Genomic DNA, 20346 nt, shown 5'->3' with positions numbered 1-20346 from the left:
GAAGCTTACAACTTGCATGTAAATTTTCATCCATTCCAATGACAGTTTCGTCAGCACAGCCTAACCTTTTAGTATCCATTAATTTTCGTACCTGTACCACCTCTGTCCGTGTTTTACAACTTGATCTGCTATTTTCCATTGTAAAATTAGCCTCCTATCATATTTAAGACTGTAGATGCATATTGTCACAATAAGCATCTTTCCAAACTGGAAACTTCAACTAAAAATTACATACAATATACTATGTATATAATTATTTAAGGATTTGGAGATCATCAGTGCGGATTTAGACGAAATCGATCAACTATCGACCAAATATTTATTATTCGACAAATACTGGAAAAGAAGTGGGAATACAATACCCCGGTACATCAATTATTTATTGATTTTAGAAAGGCTTACGACTTGGTTAAGAGAGAAATACTGTACCACAGGTATCGAGAATTTTGCGTCTGAGAAATTTGCGCCCTACCCCCAAAAGAGGGAATGCGCCCGCGATGTACCTTCGCCGGACAGTTTGCGCCCTGGGAGATGAAAGAACCTGCTCGAACTCACGCACATGCACGAAGGGGCGGACATTACAGAATAAACAATAATCAATCTGTGATTGGCTGATTTTGATTGGAGAATATATTTTAATTATAAGCCAAATAAACAAAGATGTGATATAAATTAACCTTATATATATTAACTTTTATATTTTTACTATAAATGTAATTGTTTGTAGTTCAAAAGAAAACCAGCCCAAGTTCGTTTCCTAGAAAGCCAGAAAAACAAAGTATAAAGAAAAAAGGAAGCCTCAAAATAGGAAATAAACAGGTGAAAACCAAAAACCGACAGGGACAGAGTCATTCGGTTTTTCTCATCTGACGTCACACGGTTATGTCGGCCAGGCTAAAGGAGAAGGTGATGATGAGAAATGAATGAAATGGTGGAATGAAGAAAGTGGGAGGAAACTGGAGAACCCCGAGAAAACCCACGCACACGGTGTTTGTCCATCACAAAGCTCACTTGGCTCGAGCTGGGATCGAACCAAGGACCCCAAGCACCAGAGGTGAATGCTTTACCACTGAGCCACCGCGGCCCCAACTTGCATCCGAATTCCTGTGCTTTCAAAAGCACCGAAACAGGATGTTGAGCACAGTGCTTTGCATTATGATGGGATTTTTCTCGGTCTGGAAGAAAAAAAGCATATATAAGACTTGACAACAGAATAAAAAAAAAAAAAATACTGCACAGATACAAAACAAGTTCGCCCCTATTATGTAACATCTGAGAAGTCTCGCCTACATTCAAAAAGGACAAAGTTTCCTACATAATATGATCAAAGTAATAAAAATAAACATCAAGGGGAAGAGTTCCCTGAGTAATATTATCAAGACAAAAAAAAAAAAAAAAAAAAAAGTACGGGAAATAGTTTTCTTTTTGAGCTTCTAAACACAGGAGAAAGAGGAGCAACAAGTATGGTTAACTTTCCTGACAGTCTTAAGCTTGGTTCAGATGTGAGGGGAAGCTACCTTACACAATACCTAAAAACAAGTTTAATTGTAAGGCGCAAACATCCCGTGCAAATACATATAGGGCGCATTCTTCCCTCTTTTTGGGATAGGGCGCAAAATTTCCCGGGCGCAAAGTTCTCACATCCGTACAACATTCTTACAGAATTTGGAATACCGAAAAAGCTAATTAGATTAAGATATATTTAAATGAATCCCAAAGTAAAGTCCGGGTAGGAAATTTTTTGCACGAGCTTTCACGTCGAGAATGGCCTGAAACAAGGAGATGCGTTGTCGCCATTATTATTCAGCTTTCTCCTGGAGTACGCTATAAGGAAAATCAGAGATAGCAACCAGAGCCTAGAGTTGAATGATATTCACCAGGTTATGGCGTATGCTGATGATGTAAATTTAATAGGGGATGATAGGATAACAATAGAAAGAAATGCAGAGGCCTTATTAAGTGCTTGCAGGGACATAGGTTTAGAAATAAATGCAGAGAAAACTAAATACAGGGTACTTTGTTGGGATCATAATACGGCAAATTATGGATGCGTTAAAATATCAAATAATACTTTTTGATAAAGTAGATACTTCCACATATATAGGATCAATATTAACAGACGGAAACTATATTTACGAAGAAATTAAATGTCGATTAAAAGCAGGGAATTCGTGTTACTATTCGGTCCAAAATCTCTTGTCGTCGCGAATTATGTCAAGGAATTTGAAGCTTAAAATATATAGAACGATAATCATACCTGTTGTTCTGTATGGTTGCGAAACATTGTCGCTTACTCTGAGGGAAGAACATAGACTGAAAGTATTTGAGAACAAGATCCTGAGACGAATATTCGGACCTAAGAGGAACGGGAATGGGGAATGGCGGAAACTTCATAACGAGGAAGTACATAATTTATACGGTTTATCCAACATTGTTAGGATAGTCAAGTCTAGGAGGCATAGGTGTGCAGCCCATGTAGCTAGAATGGAAGAAAGTAGAAACGTTTTCAGTCTTGACTGGAAGACCAATCGGAAAACGACCATTAGGAAGACCTAGGCGCAGATGGGAGGACAATATTAAGATGGATCTCACAGAGATAGGAATACAAAGTACAAACTGGATCCAATGGCTAAGGACAGAAGTCAGTAGAGTGCTTTTGTGAACGCGGCATTGAACCTCCGGGCTCCATAGGCCATAGAGTGAGTTAGTTAGTTAGTTATATATAATGTTACTGCCTGCGTGATAAGCCATGAAGATAAAAGACAACTTCAACAAAGTCAGCCGAGAGCTTTTGGGTCCCATAGGCCATAGGGTTAGTTAGTTAATTATTTAAGGATATGAATTGACGCATGTTTAATAATAATCTGTATACATTTTTTTTTTTTTTTTTTTAAATTTACTTCCTCTAATATTAAATGTATTATTTTGGTGCTTTCTGTCACCTTCCTCAGCAGCTAGGCGAACTCACAGACAATCCATCTCATTTCTCAGAATTTATTTTTGCACTATTTTGTTCATTTGAAAATGTAAATTCCCTTGCAATTCTGTTCTTTTGAAATTGAATCGATCATTGTTAAAAGGGGATCTGTGCCATGTAAATACAATGGAAGATATCTCTTTTTAACAATGGCCGATTCAATTGTATGTAGAAAAAAAAGATAATGCAGAAGGCTTTTCTGAACACTTGTATAATTTTGTGCTTGCAGAAACTCGGTTCACTTCTAACAGGCACTTGGAGAAGATCCTGTTATAATCTTAATCTACGTTAGAAGTTGATTATATATTAATCTTCCATGAGTATACACTTCCTTTGAACCTGCTGTAATATTACCCAAAACATCTTTACATAACATCGTAAAAAACTATCTATCTTATAACGACATAGCACTGTAACTTTCTTCTTCCTCTATTTGCTGAATTGACGGGTAACTTTTTTCTAATTGTTTGTTGCCAAGTCTCCTTGAGGTTTCATGAATTTCCAGGCAGTAACTAAATCTTGACAATTTTGAGTCTTGTCCCTAAACTTAATTTTGTGGTCTAAGGCAGGCTCGGGCTGGCCAGGGCAGGAGGTAGGGATTCCTGTCGGGACCCTCTCTAAATATACCTATATAATAAATACTGAATAACATGGAAAGTAAGATAAAACATATCTGCTGTGTTGGAGCATAGTTACTCGTTCTAGTTTGTTCCGTTCCCAGAGTTCAGTGGCCTTCAGCATTGAATATAGTCTTGGGGTCCCATTATTGGAACGAAACTAATAGTATTATAAAGTCCTGTTTGGGACCCTTTGTTTGTGGCCTGGTAAGAATATATTTCAATATGAAGAATGGCGCCCCAACATTATATTGTCTAAATGTGTATTGAGGCCCCATGAATGCCGCAATGAGACTGACTTTTATAAGGTCCTGTTGGGGCCCTCTGTTTCTCGTTTGACAAGTGAGGCTCCTGCCAGGGCCCTATACCCCCAGTCCGAGACTGGTCTAAGGGATGTGTTCGGCTTACAAGATAACTAATTTAGATAATTTTGTCCTTCGGTTTAATCGTACTTAATTTTCATGTAACATATTGAATTAATCAAGATTCTTATTTGAATATTAGAAATGATTTTTATTGGTGATGAAATCTCTCTGTCTATTCAGGCTCCCCTTGTTCAGATTCGAACTTGGGTTTTTGTTCTCATGAAAAATTACTCATACACATTTATTTCAATGTACGACGACAACGTATGTAATATTTTAACCTCTGCAATATTGTGTCTAGACAAATTAAAGTGTTTTAAGAAAGCTGACATATCTGTATCTTAATTTCGTGGTCTCTTAATGTGTTCTTTAATTCTGGTTTCTACTTCTTTGTCATTCCAATGTAATATTCGGAACATTCATCATCTGCCTCATACTTCCTTGAACTCGTCAATATATAAACAAAATAATTTTTATATTGTAGTTTTTCAAAATTTACCGACAATTCTATGGAAATATTAAGACCTGCTTTACGTGCTCTTTTCTGTAAGTTAAAGATGAGAGTTGACCAGGTATCCACTTTTATTTAGCTTTAACGCTGTGTTTTGGAGTTCTTTTGTGTTATGGATTCTTAAAACTTAAACTTTCCGTTTTTCTAACGTCATACTAATGAAACAGTTTCTCAATTCTACATCAAAAATGGTTCTTAATTAATCTTTTAGTCCTCATTGTGAGGTTATTAATCTGTTGTATAAGCACTAAGAAAAAAATTGATAAAAACGTTAGCCTTTACCTGGATACAATATGCCGATTTTTAAATAAAGAAAATTGTCACAACCTGTACATTTTCTGAATAACATAGTGGAAAATTTATTATTTCACCTGGAAGTCATTAAGTCTAAAAAATATAATGATATCAGATTCTAACTTCTGCAGGAAAGTTTGGGGGGCACACTGGATCAGTGGTACAGAACTTACCCCTGGTTGGTCCCGTTTCCTCCCACATTATCACTCCACTAAATATTCCATTATCATTATTCACTTGCTTTACTCATCCGTCCTCCTTAGCCTACAGGCAGTGGTGTAATGCTAGAAATTTTGGTGGGTATATGCTTGATCGTTTTCAAAAGTATAGCGTATACGCAAGATTACTTGGCGTATACGCAGTCCAATATAAGCTCATTCTTTCGTAAATTTAAGGTGAGTATACGTCGAACTATAAAAATTTTAGGTGGGTATACGCCGTATACTCCCGTATACACCCCATTACATCCCTGCCTACAGGGCATTATCGTGAAACTTTAAACTGAAAAATTTCATTTTTGTAGCAGATTTTATGTTACGATAATTGTTGTTGTGTTTATTTACTGTTACTTAAGTCCTTATCATTTTTATAGATAATTAATCTGTCATCTACAAAACGAAAGTATCTTTATGAATTTATATTGATCCTGGTTTAGGACTAACATTTCAGACTTTTTCCTAACTATGTTGACCGAAAAAGGTGAAAGACTTCTTCCCATAGCTAACCCATCAACGTGATTGCAATTTTTTTTTCCTTTAAACGAACAATAATTTGTGGCGAGGCAAAGCTCCAAAATTTTTACAATTTCGCATATTTCTACGTCGCTGAACTGGTTAATTCTGAGCTATTTTTGAGTGCTTTCGATAGCAATACTGATCGAAATGGACATACACATATCCAAGACACTAGTTTCATGTCATGGTTACTTAATGCTAATACTCAAGGAATTAATTAATTAATTATTTTTTTTTCTTTCCTTTCTTTATTTCTCTCTCTCTCTCTCTCACACACACACATACAAACAAAAACGCTATCTTTTACCATTGTTACTCTATTGCAATTAACACTGAAACCGGAAACGGTACATTTGTACCAATTCTGGTTGGTGTTGAAATACGGAGGTAGAACTTTATTTTGGGACGCTAAATTCATACCAACCAGAATTCTATCTGAAACGTTTTTTGTTCTCTCTCAGCTTTTTCCTCTGACACATGTCGACAGACGAACAAACAAAGCAGTTCTATACGATTGCTACTGCATAATGCATAGTATAGTTTGCAAGTCTAATAATAACTTAAAGAGAAGCTTAATTTTCAAAACTTAAGCCCAATGATAACAAATAAGGACAAAAATACCGAGGAAATAAAATGAATATTAATTGGGAGAAATCTGGTAACTATTGTGACCGACAGAATCTGAAAAGAAAATGAATGAATGTTAGAAAATTTGAGGAAGGGCCGTGAATATGGGATGAAAATAAATGTTAGGACAAAAGCCATGATGATGGGAATGAAGCGGTCGGTGTTTAATATAGAAATACGAGGGGGGAAAAATAGAACAGGTGTCTAGTTTTCGATAGAAATGGCGAAAGAAGCCTTTCGGAGGAAGAAAAGTAAGTGTAGTCGGACCTTGAATAAGGAGTTGAGAACAAGATTCACAAAATACTTCGTGTGGAGTATTGTGTTGTATGGAGCAGAAACATAGACATTACGCAAAAATGAAAAACTGCAAGCTTTGGAGATGTGGTTGTGGAGAAGAATTTAGAGAATTAGTTGGGTCAAGCAGAAAATGAATGAGAGGGTATTAGAAATCGAGGGGGAGAGAAGAAGTTTCAGATATTATTGAGAAGAAGAAGAGAAATTGATTGGAACATTGAATAAGAAGGAACTGTATCATGAGGGACGTGCTTGAGGATATGGTGGCAGGAAAGAGAGCGAGAACGCAAAGGAGGCTACAACTGACGGAAGGTATCAAAACAGAAAAATCGTACGTGAAGACGACAAGGTAAGCGGAAGACCGTGGAACATGGAAGCTTCTCAGTTGTGACAAGAGACCTGCCAATAATGCCAGAATACCTATGATGATGATGACAGCGATATTATCATCGTAATTAATATCGAAGAAATTAACCAAAGAAAAAAGGGAAGAAAGGAAGAAAAAAAGGAAAAAATCGGAAAGAACACATTAAACTGAATATCATACCACAAAAAGATTAAGACTCCTAGAATGTCGCTGGTATGAAAAGTACCTGTGAATAAACCTTTTAAGTAGACGAAACAGATGGATTACAACAACCCTGACTACTTTCGCTTGGCACAGGAATGGAAAATTTTCTTTCTGCGACAGCGATGAAACATGTCCATATAACTTAATGACCTGTGTAACCAACATGGGTGTCTGTATACTCAATTTTATGTTGGAATGTAAAAAAAAAAGCCTTTAGTAGTACAGGAAAAAAGGAAAAATAAGTAAAACAAAAGGTTACCTGTTCATATTTTGCATAGCTTTTGTGACTCCCTTCATAGCTTGTGCCATAGCATTCTGGGACTTCAACGTTTGAATTTTTAGTGAAACAGCTTGAATATTCGCCTTCATCAACATGAATTTCTTCACGTAGCGACGGGTTCTCACTAAGTCTTTTGCCATTATTTTCACAGCATCCTGGAAATAAACAACTGTGAAAACACTAATTGTGCTTCGTTTCTTACATTAAGATATAATATCAGTGTTGTCACACACAAAAAAAAAAATTAATTATCATTTGTTAAATATTCATTAAACAAACTGCGCAAAGAACGATACAATTTTCTTTCGTTTTGAAATAAAAATATGATCATACATTTTAATAACACGAATGTTAATGAGTGTTTCTGGTGCAACAATTGATGCGGCAATGGTAATGAAAAATTAGGAACTCAGAAAACGAGGGCACATGACATATTTATTGATTCACTTCAATGGATTTTTGTTTCAGATATAATGAGCTTTCTTGAATTTATATCTCTACACTTATTCTCAAAAGTACTATCCATATTTCCATACGCTTCCATAAAGACTACAAGACATTAGGTGTCAAAATGATCAGTATCATGAATTTAGATCTGAACATTTCTTCAGTGTATATCAATAGTCCTTAAAATGGGGTCCGCGGGACGTAGTCAGGTAGTCCGCGACGCCTAAAAATTGAAATGTGTTGTAATAAAATGGAACTCACAGATGTTATGCAAGAAGTATTTTTTTTTTTTTTTTTTTAGTTACTAAAAAGAAAGCAATTAGAAATTATACTATGTTTGTAAATTTAAATGTTTTCCTACTTTACTAAATTTCTGCCCTGTGAGTATGAAGAGTTGTCTAAAAAGGCATTACAACATTTGATGCCTTTCCCTACCACTTACTTATGTGAGCAGATCTTTTCTGCTCTTTGCCGTATTAAAACCTTAAAGCGACATCGTCTTACTGTGCAATCGGTCCTAAGATTGATGGTGACAAAACTTATTCCGGATTTCAATCCGATTATGGAAAAACAGGAAGAATTTCATTCCTCCCATTAGTGACCCCACATCTGAGAAAACTGTTTATCAAGTGGATTTCCTTTTAAAAAATACATTGATTTTCAGTCTTAAAAGTTACTGAAATGCGGAAAGTTTGAGAACCACTAGTCTATATCACGGATGCAAAGAGTGAAAAAGTGAGTGACTGGACCGAGACTTGAACCCGACACCCTCGGCATACCGTGTCGATGCGTTGACAACAACACCACCCAGTCTGTTTCCCAGAACAGCCACTCACTCTCGAGATTGGTACTCTCATCTCGGAACACGTGGGTTGTACTACAGACCCCTGCTGGGATTGGACAACCCTGTGTCCTTATACCGAGCATCATATGACGGTTATGATTTCATATATACTAATGAAAGGAGGAAACAACTGATCTTTTACTCACCAGATAATCTATAAATGCGAATTCTATAACACACAAAAAGTGAAAAAGTGTCTGACTGGACCGGCACTTGAACGCGGGACCATGGCATACCATGCCTTAACGATATTACGACATGGGATTATCCAATCACAGCAGGGGTCTGGGGTACAAAACCCACGTGATCCAAGATGAGAGTACCAATCTCGAGAATGAGAGAGTGAGTGGCTGTTCTGGGAAGCAGACTGCGTGGCGTAGTGATTAACGCATTGGCACGGTATGCCGGAGGTTCCGGTCCTGTCAGTCACTTTTTCACTCTTTGCGTTAGAATTCGCACCTATGCAGAATTTGGTATGTAAAATAAAAAAATCGGATTTCCTCCTCAGTAGTATACAATATATCGCTGAGTTCCACTGAGTTTTCTGCAAAGATTAAGAAGATATTACAGAAACATAATATCAAGATTTCAGAGGGTCCCCCTAGATCTACAGAAAAAATATCCCACGTGGTATAATAAATTTTAAAGCATATTTCACTGACCCTCGATAATGCAGTGATATTTACTTTCCTAAGTGTCATGCAACAAGACATACATAGGTCACACAAAGAAAATTATTTTTATATGAATGGCCAAGAACATTCGTACATCAAAGTTTCTTAATCTATAGAGTGATCACAAAGTCCTGTTACTACCTATATATTACACAGATGTTAATGAATTGTTGTTTCTTATTGTTGCAGGTGCCGATATACATCTAAATTATGGCTGATGAGCCTACTTCCACCATGGAGGAACGAATCGTAATGAGCGCGTGGGCTTACGAACGACCCCATACAGGAAAATCAATGAGATATATTCAGCATGATTTAACTGTAAGGTTTCCGACACCTTCCCCTCCAAAACCAACAATTTCACGGTGGGAGAAAAAACTCTTTGCAACCGGCTGCATAAGAGATAAGTCCCACTTAGGACGACTGGAAAAGTGTGTGTGGAGGCTCCAGCGTTTGTCGAACATTCCCCACAAAAGATCATTCGTAAAAAATCACAGGAATTAGGTGTTCCATACTCGACATCACAAAAACGTACGATGAAGGATTTGCAATTAAGGGCATTTAAACCTTCGTTTGTAAACGAACTGAGTGATAGTGACATACAAATATATCAGCAGACTTGTGAGTGAAAGCTCGATGCTTTTACAACTCTTCCTTCAAAGGGGAAAAGTGTGTTTCTCGGACGAGCGTGCAGACAGTCCTGATCTGGCCACCCCTAAGTAATGATCTGTCATCTTGCGACAATGCATTATAGGGGTTCATTAAACAAAAGGTTGCTGCCACACGTTATAACACGGTTGACGAAGCTAAGAATGCTGTGCGACGTGCATTTACTGTCATCATGCCAGCAATGTTGAGGAGAATTTCACATCGTACAAGGAGGAGAATCATATTCTGTTATGGAAACGATGGTGTACACACAGCCACTCTGGAATAAGTATAAAGAATAGTCACACTACCTCAAAGTTGTACTCTGCCATGATCCCACATTAATACAATGCGACCATCCATGAATATGTGGACACGCGATTGAGGGTCACGGGACTTTGTGATCACTTTATACAACGGAGACTTCATAGAGAACAACTACAATATAGCTAATTCACATTTGCTGGAGAGAGCAAGAACAATGACAGAACATGGAATTAAAGAAGTTTACTATATTCATAAAGTGAGACCTACACTAAATTTAGACAGAGGAGACATGCAATTTGGAGTGACCTTTGAATCACGTATTTCTGCCGCTGGAAACACTGAAACAGTGATCAGTAAGTGGTGAAAAACATGTTTTAACTTCTACTTGAGAAGTTTTTTACTTCATATTTTAAATTCCATTTTAATCTTGTTTTTACTCATCCGTGTTTCTTTATCATGTTTAAATTTACTTTAACAACTACTAAGATGATGAGGGAAATCGTAATTTCCGAAAGCGCTTCTCAGAGGAATACTCTGGTCTGCAGTGAATACTAAAGCAGGGTTCACGCTGAAATTCTGGTATTGATATCCTTGAATATCCATGATTGAGTACATTTTTTTTTCATCCGCGACATCGCGAACATTCTCACTTGTGTAAAATTACTGATAGATGCTACAGGATGTGTCGCAACATATAAAAAGAAGCTGTAAATATGTTACAGGGTATATCTTAACATATATTTAAAAAGCCGTAAATATATTAAAATTCAATATAGACATGTGAGTAAGAGAATTTAAAAAAAAATACCAGATTAACAAAGATCATGACATAAACTTTGCGAGAATAATGAAGAGCGACATCTGTTATTGAAATAACTTGTTCTTTTGAATTTTTAGTGGAAGAACTAACTCGAAACGAAATGGTAAAAGTGTAAAGATGATTACGTAAAACTAGTTTAGTCCCATAAAAAATCTTCCAGTTTTATGTCTCACGATTATGCCGGCTAGGCTAAAGGAGACGGTGATGATGATGAGAAATGAATTAAAATGGTGGAATGAAAAAGTGGGAGGAAAAGGGAGAACCCCGAGAAACCCCACGCACACGGTGTTTGTTCGCCACAAAGTTCACTTGGTGCGAGTTGGGATCGAACCAAGAGCCCCACAGGTGAACGCTCTACCACTGAGCCACTGCCCCTAGTTTGGTCCCAGAATTCTTTGGCTTTATTTTCTCCAGCCTGCAAGACATAAGAAATGGTTGTGACCATGACTACCGTGCGAATTGAAATATCAACATAAGTTGAAACAAAGAAGAACACAGGGGAATTGTAAGCATATTGTTATTCTAGCACTTGTGGTTAGATTTTCATTTATTTATTCGACCTCCAACGACCCATAATTGTCTAATGCAATCAGAAAAAGAACAATGAAATATCTACTTGTATGAGGAAGTAAATAAATAGTTACAAAGAAACGCATAAGGTTAGTCTTTAAAAGAACCAAAATGTTGTCGAATTTGCAATATAAAGAATGTTGCTATTCTGAGTGAATACGAAGTCTGCCCCACCGGTCTCTGTGGTAAATAGATAATGTGCATCAAAACAGAAACATGCTTACATTTAACAAGTTGGGAATGCTTAATGTTATCAAGTACAACAGCTTTATGCCTTTTAAAAAGAAGTAAGCAATTTTTTTCACTTTATTACAAGAGCTGTTCATAATTATATACTTTAAAAAAGTGATATACTTGCTCTGTAACTTAGTTTTATGTCCTATATGAAGCCCATGTACTGTACTAAAAATAAAATTGATCTTCTTTCTGAAATTTGCACTTGTGCAATTAACAACCAAATACCTTGTTAACTGAATCCATCAGGTTCTCCTGAACAGTTTCAATCATCTATTTTATGCCTGTTTTACCAGTTAAGTTCCTCACATGAAGATCGAATTTCTTTATGAAAATATTCTGTATCTTAAATGTAAAGGTATTAAAACCGAACAGAACTTCTTGACGAACTAGTTGTAGGAAAACAAGGTGGCAACACAACTTTCTATGTAAATTATTTTAATTTTAGTACGTTGCAATTCCTACATACTCAAATACTTCTTAAAAAAATCAAGACTCGAACTTTATGACATGTCACGTGTTTTTCCTTATCTTTTTACATGTCGAATTAAATAAAAACACATTTCGGCCTCGTGTGGACACGAAAATACCGTTGTTACTGGTGATATAAATGCATATTTGAACCCTATTTCGTCTTTAGAACATATTTAGGCGAATTTCACTGATTTTATGTGGCGAATCTACAAGATAAAAACTAACGGGGAGAGCAGCCAAGACTATGATAGATGTATTACGCTTTTACTGTAAATTTTCAAAAATATATAAATAATACCTCGAATTATTTTTGTCATTTAAAAAAACTGGGAGGGGGGACGGGATCTAGGCCCCCGGGCTAGATCCGCCACTGCTGATTGCTCAGAAATATATCTGCCTGTGCTGTGCTGACAACGAGGAGAGAACCATTCAGTTTTCTTTTATGAGGGTAGAAAATTGCTGTGATCGATGCTTCAGACCTCAAAGATATTTAATCTGGACAAAATAGCTAAGTTCTTTACGATTGTTATTCTTAGGAACTTTCGTGAAATGTTTATTTATTTGTGTGAATCATTCTCTGAAATTTTGTAGTTTTTAGGGCACAAATGCATGCACATTTTGAAAGATTTTAATTCACAGAAATCAGAGCCATAAAATAATCATAATTTAATTTTTGCTTCAGCCCTCCCTGCTGATCTAGTGGCTAGTATGAGTGCCTCTGATGCACGTAATTTTGGGTTCGATTCCCGGTGGGAAAGCACAAAAAAATAATTTCACCCAATCATTCACTTTTATCAATCATCCGCCTACTTTAGCCTAAAGGTCATAGCCGTGGGACGCTATATAAAATTTAATTTCAACTTTTACTTATACAGGGTGACGTCGAGCCAACTGACACATTTCAAATTTGAATATTGCACAGGCGTAACAACTTATATTGGTTGGCGGGGTGAGAGCCGAAAGAGGATAGAACGTCACGTTATATGGTCAGTCGCAATGAAACATTAGAACACAGAACATCGTGTTACCTCAGTTCGTAGTTAGTACGAAACTAAGTCTGTGCCAGAAGTGAAACGTCTTCGAAACTTTAATGTTGGTATCTTCTCAGGAGTTTACACTGTTCTTGGAGCTTCATGTTTCGCATCCAACACACTACCACTCTCTTCACACTTCCTCACCCATGGCAATATGGTACGAGGCAGAACCTTTCCATGTCGACCAACAGACTTAGTTGCGTATTAAATACGAACTGAGGTAACACGATGTTCTGTGCTCCAATGCTCCATTGTGACTGGCCTTATAACGTGGCGTTCTTTATCTTTCGGTTCCCACCCTACCAACCAATATGTTATTACGCCTGCACAATATTCAAGTTTGAAATGTATCAGTCCGCTCTGCGCCACCCTGTATAAGCACAAATTGAAATGAATTTTTATACAGTGTCCAATATACAATGCAACCCGGAGTTTGGGATAGTAGAACTTTTGAATCTGAAGCGGTACATAAATAGTGGTTATACCAAAATGAAGTTTTGTTCATGCATATATTTTTAAACTAGGAAGCAACGATTGAAGTACACTAGGAACCACACAGTGTTGCAAGATGTTGCCGAAGGTGTAAATAATTTTTTTTGCAAAACATGTAAATTGACTCATAACTCATACGTATGTATATTCTGTCGTTAATTTTTAGTTTGTTTAGTTGGAGTAGCTTGGAAACTATGGAGCAGAAAAAAAGAATTTTTCATTTCCACCGATAACTAATTGGATGAGGCCTCCGTACGGGGGGACTAGGGAAATCATAGTTTTCATAAATTAACACTCTGAATTGGCAACATTGTTGATGTTATAGTACATCAAAAGGTGTGTTAAGAATCCGTCTATAATATGCAAGTCCTGAAAACAACGAAAGAGAAATTATCATGATTAGGCATCTACGCTCATATTAAATCTTTCCCCGATTATGTCGCTCTGTGATGACCTACACACAAATTATTTTAATGTTTGATAGCTTATCGTATTAATACAACAGTATCATTTATCAAGAAATAAATAAATAAATAAGTTACCATTTGTCCTTCTTTGGCCATTTTCTTGATGTCTGCAATGACTTTCTTTTCTTGTTGTTCCATGCGTGCTCGTTCTCTATCCAAATCCCTCATTGCTTTGTTTAAAGCTCGCTGGTTTTTCCGAAGCATCTCCTCCGGCGTCATACGCCGACCAAACAGCCATTCCAGCGGCATTGCTGCTGCAAGAAATAATAACATTCTAAAATACAGAAAATATAATTTTATATATTTATTGACAATTTTAGAACTTGAAAACAGGCTAGATATATGAAATCACACATTCTTACACTTTAAAAGAGGTCTGTATAGGCCTAATATATATATACAGGGTGGCACATAATTATGTATATTATGTTTCAAAGACTGTGGTAAGAAAACTAGCAACATAACTTGAACATATAAACATTACTTTCATATCTTTCCTTGCAAGAATTTTAATCTCTAATCTCCATGGCATGGTTCACGAATGCACCATTCAAATCGATACATGCGTGGAGACGAAGGGCAACGCTGTCCCAAGCAGCTTAAACTCGTACTGGTATCCTGTGGAACTTCCAGTAGCTTCCAGTAGCTCGGCCAAATTACATATGTGATGTTGATACACTTTGTCCTTTAAAACACCCCTCAAGAAAAAGTCATGTGGTTTCAAATCGGGAGATTGAGTTGGCTACTTCACAGAATACAAACGCACACGCTGTTCCAGAAACAACCGTTCTGCCATCCTGTCCAGCATACACTTACAGTTCTAAGTCCAGTGACCGTTACCCCACTCTCAAGCAACACAGTGTTGACATATCGAAACTTTTTATCCAGAATTACAAATACTAGTCAGGGTGTAAAAAAAGTCATGATTTTTTTTTTAAAAAAAAGGATCATTTTTGTTGATTTTTTTTATTTAAATCAAATCTTTCTTCTTGTACAAGTCGCGAACTAAAGAAAAAACACTAGGAATTAGCATTAAATGTTAATTATGTCATTTAAGTCAAAGTGTTGGGGTTGAAATTTGAATTAACCCTCAATCGTTAACCTATTTCAATCCCAAACAATGTTTCTTAAGCATTAAGGAAAAAGCACAGCAACGTTTATCAACATGACACTTTTTTTTCCCACAATGGTTACTGATATTTGGCAGGGGCATATTAAAAAAAAAAAAAAATCGGAACTAGCTTGCGGCATGAAATTCATATAAACTACATAAAATTCGCCTGAAGTTATAAAATCTAAATTCTTTTAAGTTTCGGAGAGGGTATCGGACCCCTCTAAATACGCCCCTATTATCTAGAAACAAACAAACAGACGCGTACACAAAATAATTTTCATCCCAAATGTCCATGGTGATTTCTCCGTTGGAATAATTAACGATTTAAAAAACCTATGTTACGAAGAGAAGAAAGCAGGATTTCCCCGTTACCCTTCAAAACGGGATCACCCTCCGCATGACACTTGTTTTCATACTGTGCTGTACATACATTTGAGCCTCATTCCATTATGATTATCTTCCATAAGCGAAACAGAACAGAAACGATATTATACGTATTTTCACTTTAAATTAATTTATTTCGGAATTTGGTTTAAATCAACGATTTATATTTTTTAAAAAATCAAGTAATTTAAATCAATCCACTCTGACAGTCAGTCAAACCATATACATAATTATGGGCCACCCTGCATATATTAGAAGCATAGTGCATATCAATTCAGGAAAGGTGTTTAAATTAATAGTCTCACTCAGATGTTATTGAATTTAACAGATGTTAAAATTCAGGACAAAGTAAGAAACCAGTTTTTGTTTTGTCAATAAATAAATAAATAAATAAATAAATAAATAAATAATAAATTTAGTCAGAGATACAGGCCGCTACAGATAGTGTCTAGGGCACCATTTCTCACGTGCGATTTTTGGTAAAACATTTTAAATGCTCTATCTCTGAAATGGTTCAAGGTATTTTGTTGCTTTTCGTTTTATCTGAAAGATAATTTACTGATTCAAATAATATCTTCAGATTGGAAATATGTGTCAAAGTTTCTGTGCTATAGTCTTCTGAAATTGTTTTCGAAAAATAAAAAAATGTAGTTTTTAAATTTTTTCTACAGTTGATCATTACTATATAGTACTGCTTTCCTTTTAAAAGAAGAACTTCCACTTTTGAGTTTAATAGGTTTTATAAACAATGTTCATGTTTTAACTTCCATGGCTAATGTCTTGATTCCATTTTTTCCCCCCTCAGAAACACCAATCCCAAAAATCCATAGTATTTTACAAGAGTTTTATCTCTAAGGGTATTACATATCGTGGAAAGGAGAATACGCGACTTTGGTTCTGGAATTTTTCAAAATGGTTTCCTAAAAGAATCAATTTTCTGATGAGTGTGGTCAGTGTGATGTGATAAAAACGAAATTAAGTGAAGCTGGAACTAGTGAAATGTTTTTATTCTTCTGTATTTTCTTGACATAAAACCCTCCAAAGTCATAAAAGATGTTCTGGAATACTGTTAAACCATCCAGATTATCCCGAAATGTAACAGAACCTTCTAGAACATTCTGGAACTATTCAGATAATTATCTGTGACCCAACATATAAAAGAGGACACATGAATTCACAGTTTAGTTGTCAATAGCCGAACAACGAGACCAGTTCACCAAATTTGCGGTCCAAAAGTACCTGTAAACTTATGTGAGGATCCTGCTGACTGAGTAGTAGGATGTTCAGTGGACAGAATTGAGTTGGAGATGTTTTCTGACTGGGGCCACAGAACAGTGAAGCTGTCTATTTGCATATCAATAATAATAATAATAATAATAATAATAATAATAATAATAATAATAATAATAATAATAATAAGCGAAAACTAGCAAAAAAACCAGACTTCCTTCAGAATGAGAAAAGAAAGGCTCATTTGAAAATCGTTTCAAAGCCAAGATATTTCCAAGAATGATCTTCTGTGTTCTAAATGCTTTGACGGAATATCAACAATAACAGTGACTAATAAGAAGTCATCTCCCATAGCATGGATGATGAAAATTTTACATTTGCAGAATAATAATTACGTTTCCTTGAATCACCCAGCTATAGATTGATTGGATTGATTTTGAGTTTAACGTCCCGTTCAGCAGCAAGGCTATATGAGACGAGATTGATGTTTGTGCTGTTAAGAAACCATGGTCAGTGAAGTCAAGTCGTAAGCTGTATGGATCAAGAAAGCATAACGAAATTTCTGCAGCTGTGGATAAGTACACCAACTCAAAACTGGACAAGGTGGGCGCGGTGGCTCAGTGGTAGAGCGTTCACCTCTGGTGCTTGGGGTCCCTGGTTCGATCCCAGCTCGCGCCGTGTGGACTTTGTGGTGGACAAACACCGTGCTCCTGGGTTTTCTCGGGGTTCTCCCGTTTCCTCCCACTTTCTTCATTCCACCATTTCATTCATTTCTCATAATCGCCGTCTCGTTTAGCCTGACCGGCATAACGTGGGACGTAAAACTGAAAGATTCCATTTCATTTTTCAAAACAACAAATTCTCAGAGCAGAAACTCCATCTTCAGAAGAAAATTAACCAAAAGAAGCTTGTTTAACTTGCCGAGAATTTATATCAAACATCAATTCAGCTGTTAAATCGTTTGAATCCTTTAATGAAAGCTGTAAATTCTAAAATTATCAAAATGTACCTTTCAAAGGTACAACCTAATACTTGGGGGACAAAATAAGAAATGTGAGGTCTGCAAAAGGAATATCTGTAAAATCGGACCAGTAATTGAAGCACATATTCAAATTACACAGTTATATTATCTGGAAGATATTCTTATAAAATTTTCTGTGAATAATGATTAACCCAATCAACACTAAAACTTATTTCAGTACTTAGCCTGATAATTTCTTTGCATTTTGAAAGTTATTTCGTATGAATTCATCAGTGTACTTCCGATTATATATATATAATTTAATTTAATTAGAAATAGCACTGGTCCTCAGGCATTCAAAGACGAACGTGGAATATATCTTTTTAAATTATAATTTTGATATGTTCATGATAAGCAGATCGGTGTTGCCAAAGAATAATAAATATACAATTTCATTCGAAGTAAAATTTCGTTTTTTTAGCATTTGTAGGGATATGCCTAACAGCTGCTAAAATGGCGGCCAAATTTACATAAATTATCATCGTTATCATTATAAATACATATATATTTTAAACAGTAAATAGTAAGTACAAGTGGGCTTACAATGGAAGGAAAATAAACTCATTAAGAAAAGTGCTTCCATTGATATTTTTATTGACGAACTTGGGAAATGGACAGCAAAAGCAGTAACATACTAACATCTTTATTTAAAAAAAAAAAACATTGCAGAAGTGAAGGGACGTGTATTGGGTGAACGACTATGTTTAGTGCTTCACTGTGGTTTTGCTGCGACTGGTCTCTGATTCTGTAACAAGAGGTACCTGGAGTAATGACCTAAGTTTCGATTTCTACAGGAGTCACATATTTTCAAAACAAGACCACACGTGTTGCAGCTAAAGTGATGACAGAGGACATGACTCAGCACATGCATTGCTGGCAATACGCAAAATTTTTCAACAGCTGCAATCATAGGCAAAAAAAGATTATCATTATTTCTGATCAGGGTTGGCTGGTTTAAACCAAAAAACAAAAAAATGTTCGTAAAAGTGTAATTATTCGTAAAATCTTGATGAACACACATTTGTGGGTTATTACGTTTCACTCCCATATGTTATTCGTACTATATTCAGACCTAAATTCACCATTCTTTACTCACAGAGATTATATTTCAAAAGCAACTTTTTTTAAATGTAACTTTATGGATGTTTCTTTTGTGATTTTTTTTTTATAGTTTGTTATTATTGTTATGCAACCAAAGGAAAATTCTAAACATTGTTTCGTTTTAATAATGTTTACTATTCATAAAATATATCCAAATGCCGTACTTTTTTGGGGAGGGGGCCATACAAACCCCACGAGAGGCAATTGTTGAAATAACAAGAATCTTTGGTAACTATTTATGTATAAATGGGTCAGAGCCAAAGTGGACTCAAATAATTCGTATATTTATTCACTTTTCTTACTGATATGCAAAGTAAGTCGTTATATTTCTTTATCTTGGACTAATAAAAGTCGTAGTGAACTGACTTGGACTAAATTAGTTCTTCTGTACTAAATTAGTTTTTGCCAACCCTGTTTCTGATAGTGCCCCTAGCCAGTTCAAAAATCGCTATCAATTGGTTGAATTGACAAAGTCGCTTGTGCCAACAGAGTGGGTATAGTATGTTGCTGGTCATGGTAAGGGGCCTTATGATGGTGTGTGGGGCCCGCTGAAGTACCGCGCTACAAAATAATCTTTCCAGTTCAAGCACAGCTGCAATTCAGAATGATGAGGATTTTACAAGAGTGGTGAAGTCATACACATCAACATCCCTCATCCCGCATGGGGAATCGTTCTAGATGAAAATTTTTGAAAATTTTAATATTTATGTTCAAGATAAAGAAACGACTTGACTCGTATGGCCCTGACGAAAAATGCCCGAACGAGGCATTTGAAATATTGGAAAGAAATATCATCGTAAAGAACATTATTTAGGTGAGTATTAACCTCTTTTCTATTTGGTACAAAAATGTTTATCATCCTCTTAGGTATTGATCAACACCAATATAATCTCTCTATGACTTACAGTTGTCGAGATATGGCTCCTTAAGTCTCCCGAAATTGGAACTTTTTGGGCCAATATCTCGGGAATGGTAAGAGTGACCAAAAAATAAAAAATAAAATAAAATAAAATAAATAAATAAATAAATAAAAATAAATAAATAAAATGAAAAAAATAAAAATCCATCACTTCCTTAGATAGTTTTTGATGTTCTATCAAATTGAGGACTCAAAATTGAAAAATTCGCAAATAACAGACAAACACACACAGACACAGAGAATTCAGTAACCAACTTTTTATGTTCGTTGAAAATGGTGCTAATGACGTTCGAAGAGAGAAAGAAAATATTGAATTAAAGTAATGAACACAAAGGC

The 20346-nt window shown here is 35.9% G+C and overlaps 1 protein-coding gene across 5 annotated transcripts in view; it reads right to left on the bottom strand.

Annotated features, from left to right (window-relative positions):
• Vps2 (vacuolar protein sorting 2) overlaps window positions 1-20346 on the bottom strand; it is a 32821-nt gene that overhangs the window by 5186 nt on the left and 7289 nt on the right. For 3 of the 5 annotated variants that reach the window (XM_081739062.1, XM_081739063.1, XM_081739066.1), the window contains 2 exons: window positions 14317-14495; window positions 7250-7425 (listed from right to left, as the gene is read on the bottom strand). In XM_081739062.1, coding sequence (XP_081595188.1) covers window positions 7250-7425; window positions 14317-14490 — 350 coding nt within the window. In that variant the 5' untranslated portion in view covers window positions 14491-14495. The remainder of the gene's footprint in view (window positions 1-7249; window positions 7426-14316; window positions 14496-20346) is intronic. The other 2 variants (XM_081739064.1, XM_081739065.1) reach the window with 1 other exon arrangement.

This window comes from Thermobia domestica, chromosome 14, assembly GCF_964235325.1.
Source record: "Thermobia domestica chromosome 14, izTheDome1.hap1.1, whole genome shotgun sequence".
Lineage (NCBI taxonomy): Eukaryota > Metazoa > Arthropoda > Insecta > Zygentoma > Lepismatidae > Thermobia > Thermobia domestica.
This window is presented reverse-complemented; position numbering and strand designations above follow the sequence as displayed.